Below are 12,208 nucleotides of genomic sequence, written 5' to 3' on the forward strand. Positions count from 1 at the left end.
TCCCTTTTGGGTCCTATTTCCGTACTTTTGCTAAGCCCACATCCAGGAGGACTTTGGTGAAGTATATTACCCACAATTCATCACTACACGTGACGTTTTGAATTAAAAGGCAGAAATGTGACAATGTTCACTACAAAAAAAAAACAGTTTTCAAATATGAAGTATTGAAATGTTGTTTCACTCTATTGTACCTTTGTGACTACCATCAAATTCTGCTTCGCATTTAGCAAGTCACAACAAAACTCAGTTGAACATTTGATTTTGGAAAGCAAAAATACCTATGGTGTACCTTTAAAATCAATATCTTGTTGTAGTTGTTTTCAGAGATACAAATGCCTAAATAGCTACTGGTCCACCATTTTGGATGTCAAAGAGGTGTACTTTCCCACTTCTCACATTTTTGCTGGTTTGTATCCTGCACATTCAAACCCTTATATTCACTTCGGCTGAGCCCACACTTCAGAGGGGCGGAGGGTGTAGTGCGAGTATTGGGATTGGGCCATAACATAGATGACAGCAACATTTAACCGTGACACCTGACAAAATCGTCTGCAAAATGTACACTTCGTTTCACATGCAATTATTTGAGCTCTTTCTACCATTGCTGTCCACAGCTTCTAGGCTCCACAGATGAATGTGTCACAGCAGACCATAAAGAGCTGTGGTCAGAGGCAGACTGTTAGGAGAGAAACTTATTCACCCTACATCTTCATCCCACATCTTGGACCCCTTGACATCCCAACCTACACACCAGAACCTCCTCGATTACTCTGTGGCCATTACTTTTTCACTCGTCCCACTCTTGGTCTTTACAGCTCCTCTTTAAAACTTTCAAACATCACCAGCAACTGAACTGGCATACTTTTTTAACTTTAACATTTACCACAGAACAACATATTTTTTGTCTATGTAAATGTGTAATTTTGACGCTTTTGGTGGGTCTGATGTGGCCTTTCAAGTCACATCTTAATAATGTTCAACACAATGCCACAAATTCCAAACCATAACTGAGTTTCAATTTAATAAAAACTCTCAAAACTATAAATACACTTTACTAACAAAGTGGCAATATTACATACAGGTGTTTGAGGGTGCAAAGTCTAAAGTTAGTAACTATCCAGCATCTAATTTTTAAGGATCATATAGAATATCTCATCTAATTTGATCACCAGCTAAGTCAGACAAATGTTTTTGGAGAAGTCAGAAAAACCCAAAAATATGGTATACTCCCATCAAACTTCCTTCAAGTGCTACCTGCAGGTGGTGGAAAAACACTATAATAATGCTACTTACTACCATCATACATTAAGCCTGCGCTCGGTCTACACTGACGAAGATTTGCTCACTTTGGTTGTGCTGAATGCTAGGATGGCATTCCAATCTTATTTTCTGCTTATTTACCTTTTCGTGACTACTTTGTAAAGAGTATTAGACCTTCATCACCAGACATTCAAACAATATTTAAATATGGAGAAAAAAAATCAATTCTGATGTTTCAGCAAAAGTAGCATCCTGTGTCCTACAATTACAATTCACAGTTTGCAGGCTTTATGTGTGATGTTTAATTGGTATTAGAACAATTAGTAGGAATGTGAAGATGAGGCTTTTACTAGCCCATGATAATTCTGCCTTTCTTTAAAAGTCTGAAAGTTTGTTGCCTAAAAAACGACAGGACTTTTCAGTTTTGATGCATTTACTGAACGTGGAAAAAACAAATATCTTTATTAAAAACAATCAGCTTCTTTTAATAGCTGATTGATTGGCTCATCATTAATAATAAAGTTATTGCATTCACAAAACACTGTTGATAAAGCTGGGAACATTTGCTGCAGCAATCTAGTAAAGACATTAACGGGCAAAAAACTAAGTCAGGAAATCTCAAATATAAAGAAATGATCATGTAAAATTTTAAGTGTTAACCTTCTACTTATGAAGCGGGATGCAGTTTGAAAAAAGAAAAACGGCAGGGGATATTAAGTTCATGGAGGACAAACCTTGCACTCTGCGGCTGTAACTTTCCAGACTGTGTTACTTAACCCTCTCAGTGTGTAAAAGCTAAAAGTCCAACGTCCCCACCTGAGTCACTTTGTCCCACTCAAGACTGCTGAGTGGCTGCTTTGAAACGCTTCGAACAAAGCTGTTTCAGGACTCTGAACCAACGACCAGCTGCCTTGCACTGTTATTTTTTTGTTGTTGTAAACTCAACAGGCAGAGCAGACTTGGCTTTTCGTGATGGGGAAACAAACACAAGACATGTGGAAAGGTAGGTTCAGTGTGAGCTCACACAGCCTCACAAAAATAAGGTGTTTTGTTAAGAACAACAGAACCAATTGACTCTTTAGAACCAGAACCTGAACTCCCTTCTCTTTCGTCTGTGGTTGCGTCGATTTAACCCTTTCGAGGTTTTTCAGTGCTGGAAAGTGCATCACCTTTTTCTTTCTATTGAGATTCAGACATAAACCTCTTTGATTTATGCTGCTAATGATTATAAACCTGCTGGATCGGTTTATCTTTGAAATAAGGAAAGAAAGATACTCCAAGTAAAATAAAGTAGCATCTGTTCATATCAATGTGATGTACTTTCTGTTTTGATAAATCTTATGATTAGATTGGTTTGGATTATTCTAAGATTGTACTAATATAACTACTTTTTCTCAGTCTGGGAATTTTTCCAGTTAAATTTAGATTGATTGATTTTTGTGTTATTGTATCAAACTTGCGTGACGTGAATAAGATAAATTATTTGTAATGAAGCTATAGACAGTGATTAACTTTGTGCACTCTTTGTTTTCTTTTTATTCCCATAGAATGTAGGCTTAAGTGCTTATGTGTTCAGAAGCCAATGGCATAAATTGGACCAGTAATGTCCAGTTCATGATTATAAAAATAAACTACACCCCTGCATCACATCTGAGAAACAGTCTTCTTCTGAATCTGTTCGCATCAGAAAGCCTCATGTTGTGGGGTTCCTCAAGCTTCAGTTCTGGGCCTTATTCTTTTCCTACCCTGTGTTCATCCACTGGTGACATCCAGCTCTACTGTTTTGTTTTGTTTTTTTCCCTCTCGGTTATTCCGAGTTTCATAAATTGTCTAAGTTAATTTAGTGCCTGTCGGAATTTTAAAAAAAAAGAAGAAAAAAAGGGTTTAATGGCCATTTTCTCCAGCTAAATGAATATAAAACGGAGCCATTTATCCAGCAATATCTCAGTTTTATAGGCTCCTCTGTTAAACCGTGCCTCAGTAATTTGGATAAGCCAATGGCTGCACTAGATGTTTAAGTCAGAGGATTTATCTGTGACACCAACACCTGGGAATCCACTTCCTCTGTCGATTAAAAAGCAGCAGAAGCCGTCTTCTTCACACAATGATTTTGTTTGAACAGCAGTTCTTTCATTTAGTGTCATTTTAGTCTCTTGTCTAAATTTTTATTATGTTTTTCTATTCTTTATCCTATAATGAAGCCTTACATGATTTTTTTATTATTATTTCTGAACATTAATACACTTTGCTTATACTCTGTTACTTAGTACTTGCATTTAATGGAGGCTGACATTTGCTGTGAACTTGCATTACATAAATGAACTGAATTATTTCCTCTTGTTTTTCTGCATACATCTTTTAACAATACGATTACTTGCCAAACAGCTAATCCATTAAAAAAATTAGATTATTTGCAAACTGTAGATGGAGCAAAAATAACAAACAGCTAGCCAACTTGGAAAAGAAAAGAGCATTCAGGACCGCAGAGATTGTGAAATCTTTTTTAGTTTGGTCCCTTGCTGTCTATTAAATCACAGGAAGAATGTAATCTCAAAAATGTCTCCGGAATGACAGCAGATGAAGAAAAATGGTGACAAACAAGACGAATTAGAGGTCAGCTGAGGATGCTGCACTGTTTGAGGGAAGGAAGAGGGGAGAAATGGAGTAGCCATTTCAAAAAGTGACGATTAATCACAGTCGATGAACCCTGTCAGGCCGAATTTGATTGAGAAAGAGACACAGAAGAAACCTGCCCCTCTGCGAAATCAGCCCAACTGCTTCTGGTCTGCAAGAGCTTATGGACCCAATTCAGAAAAAAACCCCCAAATGAACAAAAAAAAAAAAGGCCAACCCAATTCTCCTGCGGAAAATGGCACCGCAGCAATCATGGGTAATATAAGAGCCTCCTGCGAGAGCAGCGGAAAAGGGTCTGGTGGCCAATCAGACAGTCTGCGAGGGAAAGTGGAATCTACCTGATTTACGCTAATCACACAGCTGTTCTGTATGTTAATGCCAGACAGATAGACGGAGCGAGACCGGAGATGGCAAGAGAATGAGTGAACGTCTGAAAACAAAGGAGACGGAAAAGGTCAAAGAAGCTGACCTTTTTCATCTGAGAGTAAGAACAAATCACGGTGAGGTCTAATCAGTGACCACTGATGCAAACCCTGAATCTTGTTCAAAATTTGTCTTTGTCTCTGAAATCTTTTTAAGCAGCTCTACATACACACACACACACACACACACACACACACACACACACACACACACACACACACACACACACACGACAGAGAACGGAAGTTAGACTGGTCAGCGTCCCACGGCTTCCTTTAATTCCCTTAAAACATTCCTATAAACATGAAACAAAGAGGCAAATCAAAAGGTAAATCACTAAGAGAAGGGCCTAGCTTATCAAATATGAAAAGATGTCTGGAACAAACAGAGATGCAGGGAGGTTTAGGGGACATTATTGTTTCTCAACTACAAGGCTGATCACAGAAACGGGAAAAGTCCCTGCTGGGATTTGACTGATCATGTAACGCCCTTGATTTAAAACTCATTCACAATTTGTAGGCCAGCCAGTTTCAGCTATTTGAATGTTTAGTGTCTATTTTTCCCCTCCATCACATAATCAAAGTCATTTCAGCTCCATATGTCTGATACAAAACAAGTGGCAGCTACAAGAGAGGCAGCACAGTCCACAGCGACATAACAAAGCAAAGCCGAGTCCTCCCTAATGCAAGGGAAAGACTGACACCTACTGGTGGTCCGTCTACCTACAGCATACTTTGACTTTTCTTTTTCCCTCGGAGAATGCAGTAGGTCATCCATTAAAACATGGCTTCACAAGCTCTGACCTATTACATTTATTATGCAAATGAATCTGAACCGTGTCACACTAACATTTGCGGTGTGATTAATGTTGTCTCGGCTTTCACCGGGCTTTCTTGTTTTTCCCCTTTGAAGGAAAACTCCAAAAGAGCTGAAGGTCACGGCTGCGCAGGGCGACTCCTGCCAAAGGAAACAGCAGGCGGCTGTGACTGCGCGCTATTTAGCTTCGGCTCGTCAGATGCCAACGGATGATGTATGGTGTTGTGTAGCTGGACTCAGATAAGACGTAGGCACGCTGCGCTGAAGAAGGAAAAAATGAAAAGTTTTAGCTTGTGTTGGAAGTTTTGCGAAAATCCAGCTCTGAGTGCATTCGAAAGGAGAACGGTCTCTGCACAATTCATTTCCTCTTCATGAGTCATCCACTACAGTTTCGGACTTTAAAAAATATGTGAGCAGAAAACTGCTGAGCTGTTCCACTCCAAACTGTGTAAATTTTTTTGAGAGTTTTCTGAGGGGGGGGGTTTATGGTCCAGGTGCAGTAATGAAACCTGGACCTGCTCATTTTCAATTTAATTAAAAAATACTTTCGGTAAATGTTTTTGAAACTCATTATTGAAGATTCTTAAAAGGAGTTGTTGTAGATGGTGGCGGCTGTGAGCACCTGTAGCAGTCTGTATTACAGGGAATCTCAACAAGCCTCTGACTGAAGATACAGTTGATGTAAAACAGTCTCATGAGGAAAGCTTCATTTTATGAAGAATTATTTTATTTTAAGCGTAGAAAACAGATACGCCTGTCAACATGTCAATAAATAATGTAATTTGACAAATAAATATTTTAAAATATAAAAATAAATATATTAAAATGTATGATGCCTCAGTTACTGCATTTTAATTGTTTCTTTTAAAGAATTTATTTGAAACAATATTTTTTATATAAAGTAGCACTGAAATGAGCTCTGTTTGTTTGCGCACAGCAAATCCCTTCATTAACCGCTTTCTTACCAAATCCCCAATGAGACACAAAGCGAGATATTATTTATTAGCGCTTAATAGGAAATATTTTACAAAGTATAACTGATATGACTCATTTAACAGAAACAATTTTCTGCAGGCTTCATTTTGGATATCCTGCCTCATGGTAGAGCCCAAAGGAAATTATCCACACAATGAAAATGCATTTTTGCAAACAGTTTAATAATGAACTTTTTGGAGAACTTGTACTCTGTGAAAGAGAAACCTTGAGTTTACAAAGATGACTAAAAAAGTTAAATAAAAAGTTTGTTTCCCTATTTTTGCCATCTTAAATGAAAGGAGAGTTGTGCTTAAGATACAAGCAGTTTGCTTTCAGAATCAAGTTCCTCAGTGCGGCTGCGTTTCTCTCCAATGAGGAATACCAAAAGAAAAGTTTGGCCGGAAAACGTTAGCAAAATATTCATTCATAAGATGAAAAACGCAATATGTGAAATACCATTTAAAATTAAACTACCACTAAAATCCTATTCACTGACAGCATAGCAGGGATAATTCAATACCTAAATAGTACCGACCCCAGCTTTATTTATAACACATTTTAAACACCACAAAGGACCAAAGTGCAGCAAACAGTAAACACACAGAAGAAAATACATCAGACTAGTTAGTGTAAGAGGAAACAAAAAGATAAAACAAGACAGAAAAATAGTAAGATTAGCATCAAAGACCCAGACAAGAGGATAAGATTTGAGAAGTGGTTTAAAAACGGACAGAGAAAAGCTTTTTCTAAATTACAGTGTTATGCAACAATATGTCACAAATCTATCTCCACTGCAGTATCACTGTGTGCAATGTTTGTGTAGCATAGACTGGTTGGAGTGCAGCAACTGTTGGCTGATCCATTCCAAGTGTTATAAACTTGCATTTTTCATGTGATATCGAGTCCGTTGGATAGAGTTCCACAACAGCAGATGCTCAGCGGAAAAAAATTATATTACCCAAAATGCTAAAGGTCACAGAGTGAAGGATTCACAGATAAAAAACAGAGGAAAAAGGAAAATAGGGAATATATAGTGGTTGACGTTGGCATCGAAAAAGTTACCAGTATCATCACCATTGCAAGACTCTCCAATATCATGAAGCCCTACTGGTAATCCATTCCACATACAAAAAGCAACAGTCGACTCTGTTCAGTTTATAGAATTTCCCAGTAGAAACTGGTCCAAGCTACCAGAAACGATTTAGTATTGAGTGGTCAATACTAAAGTCAAACTGGAAATGCAACATCAGAAGACTACTGGTTGATGATTGGCTAATGGAGAAGCTTCTCCTCTGCTGTACTTTGCCGTCATCAAGGTTGTAACTTGTTGTAAGTTTGCTGACGTTTTGCAGCTATCAGTATTGTTGATGCTCAAATCAAGTCAAGTTTGTACAGCATATTTCAGCAAGAAGGTGGTTCAAAGTTCTTCACATCATAAAAAAAATCACATTGTCACCAATTACGAAACAAGCAATAAACATTACATTTAGTCAAATGCCATCATCAAGTGGCATCATCAAATATGATGGTCAATGTGGGTTTCTAGTCCAGATTTAAAGGAACTCAGGGTTTTGTAGTTTTCTGAAAGTTTGTTCCAGATTTGTGGTGCATAGAAGCTGAATGCTGTTTGGTTCTGGTTCTGGAGATGCAGAGCAGAACCAGAACCTGAAGACATGAGAGGTCTGGAAATTTGATAGAACCACAACAAATCTATAATGTATTTTGGTGCTAAGCCGGTCAGTGATTTATAGACTAACAGAAGCATTTTGCCTGATTGAGTTGTGCTGTTGCAGTAATCAATGGGACTGAAGATAAACACATGGATGAGTTTCTCTAGATCTTGCTGAGACATTAGTCCTCTAATCCTGGAAATGTTCTTCGGGTGATAGAAGGCCGACTTTGTAACAGTCTTTATGTGGCTCTGAAGGTCCAGGTCAGATTTCAGGCCTGATTAGCTTCTAGCTGTAATAACTGAAGCTGCGTGCTGCACTCTAGCTCGATCCTCATTAGCTCAAAAAAAAAAAATCCCTTCAGGAGAGTCTGAGACTGTCATTCCCTGAAGCACTTTGACGTGGAGGGGGGGAAAAAAACACAGACTTCCTACAAAGTGTAATGTCATTTCTGACATGGTGTTAAACTTAAGTGTAATTAATTGAATGCTAACTGTACTTGATCCAGGTTGGCAAAATTTCACAAACGGATGAGAATATGTTCAGAATTAGAAATGTTCTTTGGCTTAAAGTCTCTTTGTCGCTGTAACTTTAGTACCAAGAATTCCAGTGAAAAAAAAAAAAGCTGTGGTAATATTTTTGCCATGTTGCCTAGTGATACTGGTATAAAAAAATAACAAAAACAACTTAAGAGCCATTGAGTCAGATGAGTGAGTATGGAAGAGTCCACACTTTATCCTTCCTGGAAGGGTGAATAAAGCAGCAGCAAGAGATAAATCTCTCTAAACCTCATCTGAACTCGCCTACTTAACTTAGGATACCAATCGATATAAGTACTGACAAACATAATTACTGTACATAAAACATCAAAGGACAAATCAGACGTATATGACCTATTGCGATAGGTTCATGTTCAGATTTTGTGCTTTAAATTAGAAAATTAGTTTAGCATAAATGCTAAACTAATTTTTACCCAAAATTAGTTTAGGGTAAATTCCTAATTGACACTGAATCAAAAAGGGTACAAAAAATAGCAGACATCGCCAGCTACACCTCACTATCAGATTCGTCAGAGAAGTAGAGGTCCTGACTTTGCCATGCTGGTCTCTTTTTCCGTCAAGCTGTTGCTTAGCCATAAAAATACGTCAAACGCGTCTAGTTCCGAAATGACCAGGCTGCAGTTCGCAAGTCACTCCGTGCCTCGTTTTCACCCTCAGCGTCACGTTTGCCCTCTAAGACCATCTGCTTCCATAATGCATGCAGGACTCTTACCACCGTCTGAGGTTCAGGTCTGTCAGCGGGATGCTTCGCATGGTCGATCCCAGCAGCATGAAGAAGGCCGAGAGCAGGAGGGAAGCCCGTAAGCCTGGACAGCAAAAGGCACAGACGTTAAAGAAGATGACGAATAGACAGGAAGAACTGGCTGCAACTGAAACGAGTGAGAGTGGTTTATTTTGTAACCACGCCGTGTTCACAATTTGCCCTGATCAACATTTCTGTGCCGCATAATTCTGCTGCAACCTCCGAAAGTATTCCTCACTTCCTGTAGCTCAAGAACAGACGTTCAGTTCAATCAATCAGCAAAACTGGTTAATTACTGAAAAACCACTTTGCTACGTTTCAGGTTTCCATTTATTATTTCAACTAATCTTACTTACAGAAATGCAATGCTGAGTAAATATATTCATACCTCCTTGAATTGTTTAATGTTGTAGAATGACCCAGTCAAAGTCTAGATCTCAATCTCATTGAGGATATGCAGAAAGATTTGCTGCATGCAACAATTTTCACATTTTTATTTGCGAAAAGAAACTTTTTTTTTTCTTGTCGCTTCAAAATTATTAATTTCTTTGTGTTTATCTATCACACAAAATCTCAACAAAGTGCTTTGTAGTCTGTGGCTGTAATGTGACGAAATGCAGAAAGTTACCGCAGTATTATTAATTGAAAGGCACTGCATTATGTCGGCTTCAGTTGGACAAAAAAACAATGGTTGCGGTTTTTCCTTCTTTTTTTAAAATCAACTTCTTTTAAAATGAGTTTCAACAAAAAGTAAACCATGAAACTCTGTATGTCGGATTTAGGACAGGAAGGCCTCATTTATATCACCTGAACATTTCATGTATATCAACAAAAAAACTCTTAGTACCTTGTTAAAGGTTGCCTGAGTTACATCAATACAATGAATAAAGTTTTGAGAAAGATTATCGCTCTTAGCCTTGAGGATAGTTAAGCTACACAATTAGTTGGCCTATTTCCAGGTATATCCCAGATCTCTGGTTAACAGCCTATAATAAAACAGAAGGGGTCAGATTAGCTGGATAAACATTCACTAGTAAATACGGGCTTCGATTCTGATCTGCACCTCTTCTCAACATTACTTCAGTTTTCTACCGGGCGCGTTGCCTTAGCTTCTGGGCCTGTGCAACAACTTGATTCCTTTGTGTTTCAGCCTCTGTGTTGCACATTTGCAGCCTGCCTTGGAACATTGTCTTGGAGCAAGTTTTGTCAGAGCTGCAGCTGTTTAAAAGTTAGCCTCCCATTTGACTTCCAGCAGGAGCGCCTAGCTAATTTAGTGATATGCTTTCTCCAATGTACATACTGTTTTATATTTTACGTTGCTTGCTATGTTTGAACTGATGTAGATGCTGCATTAGACGCTACGGTGCTTCCAGTGACCTCTGTGACCTCAGCAGGTAGAGTACTGTCAACCGTGCCAAATGTGGGCGTCTGCTCCAGCGAACACTGTCCAAAACAATAATGAATTATGGCCATCAAGAGAATCAAAATGCATTTCTGACACCTGAAAGTAATATCCAACAAAGACTGCGTACAAAACAGTTGTGTGTAATAACATATTTGAGCCCGCTGATTATCAGATGCCAATATTTTTGCAATTTGTTGTGTTGTAAGGTTGAAATTAAATTGTTCTACTCTTGCAGACCTGACTTGGGACTCATTCCTGACACATATTCCTGCAGCACTGTTTTATTTGTTTAGGTGTTCAAAAATTTGTTGTGGATATGGTTACTACATTGGACAAACGCTGAGTGGGACTGATAATTTTGTAAGATTGACGATCGACTGATACTTGCGCGAGAAACCAATCATATCTGCAGCATTATTATCTGCTCCTTATGTGGGTCAGTGGACCAGCTATGCTGTAATATTGCACACTGTAAGTTGATATAGTCACCATAAAGCTTTATCTCATTAATAGGTGTGGTATAAAAGTATGGCAAACGCAACATGTTCGAAGGCTGTTAGGCTTGACTTGTTCAATTACAAGTCAAGAAAAGTATGACTAAAAAACTAGCTAAACATCTTGTCAAGATGTTTCTTGTGAGAAAAAGCTTCAAATAAGATGTATTTCATCCAAAAAAGAAAGAAAGAAAAAAACAACAACTATTGGTCATTAATTTTAAGGAGAAGCCATAATATGCATACACATGTTAACGTTTGTTTTACATTTTTTCAAACACTTCAAAACCAACCATTTCACCTTTTCAGATGAAAGAAATATGTTTTTTTCATTAAGTGTAATTAAAATTCAATACGATTGAGTTATGCACGCAGAACAACAACAACAAAAAAGATTTATCGGGAACAAAATGTCAGCACATCCAGAAACGAAAGTAACCATTTAAGATTTTGCACACGGCATTATTGCTTAAGGCTTTCATCATTCTTCTTTACAAATGTTTGCAGAAGCAGATATTTTAAGAGGCTGCTACACCGTCATCACCTGACTGATCCCATGTCAACAGGTAACCACGGGTTCTTCCACTTCCTCCCTTCATCATCATTTAAGTGTAGTGAATTTAAAATTCACAATGTTTCATTGGTGAGAATAGAGTAGATTTTTAATTTGGGTTATCAGAAATATTTTTTTTAATGCTTCATAATGTTTTAGTTACTCATCTCTCTGCTCTTTAAATGTGTTTTATAAAGCAAACTTCTTAAAAACACCACTTATAGAAATCATGGAAAGCACCTTTAAGCAAGAATTAAACATACTTTTCATTAATATTTCTGTTTTTAAAAGTAGTTGTAGTATCGGTCTGATTTAATATCCCAATGTTAAATGTCATGTTTTCAATTACCTGTACGTGGAAAATGATCATAATTAACAGAAATAAAAGCTTTCAAACATCCATCTGTGACTACATGATGGGTGTAAAGTTTCTAAAATAAATGGGCTTTTCAATAATATTCAAATTTATCGACTCGGCCTGCAGTAAGATGTTTTAATTTTCAAGTTTTCTTTCTGCCTAGAGATTAAAGATGAAAATCCTTCGTCCACAGAGCCCAGCCTTTTACATGAAAGTCTTCTAATAAAACTCAGATCAAAAACTGAATGAAAGAATGTGAGCAACAGTTATCAGCAGGTAGAAGTGGTTTTATAATCAACATGTGCTTCCAAGAAGACT

At 37.8% G+C, this 12,208-nt stretch overlaps 2 protein-coding genes across 2 annotated transcripts in view; one reads left to right on the plus strand and one right to left on the minus strand.

The window, feature by feature from the left end:
- The window catches only part of dirc2 (disrupted in renal carcinoma 2), a 53,737-nt gene that overhangs the window by 39,488 nt on the left and 2,041 nt on the right, over positions 1 to 12,208 (minus strand). Inside the window, exon 2 of the mRNA XM_005802973.3 lies at positions 9,051 to 9,144. Coding sequence (XP_005803030.1) covers positions 9,051 to 9,144 — 94 coding nt within the window. The remainder of the gene's footprint in view (positions 1 to 9,050; positions 9,145 to 12,208) is intronic.
- The window catches only part of hspbap1 (HSPB1 associated protein 1), a 33,903-nt gene continuing 33,220 nt past the window's right edge, over positions 11,526 to 12,208 (plus strand). Inside the window, exon 1 of the mRNA XM_023337080.1 lies at positions 11,526 to 11,545. The gene's annotated coding sequence lies outside the window, so the exon portion shown is untranslated. The remainder of the gene's footprint in view (positions 11,546 to 12,208) is intronic.

The sequence above is a fragment of the Xiphophorus maculatus genome, chromosome 7, assembly GCF_002775205.1.
Source record: "Xiphophorus maculatus strain JP 163 A chromosome 7, X_maculatus-5.0-male, whole genome shotgun sequence".
NCBI lineage: Eukaryota > Metazoa > Chordata > Actinopteri > Cyprinodontiformes > Poeciliidae > Xiphophorus > Xiphophorus maculatus.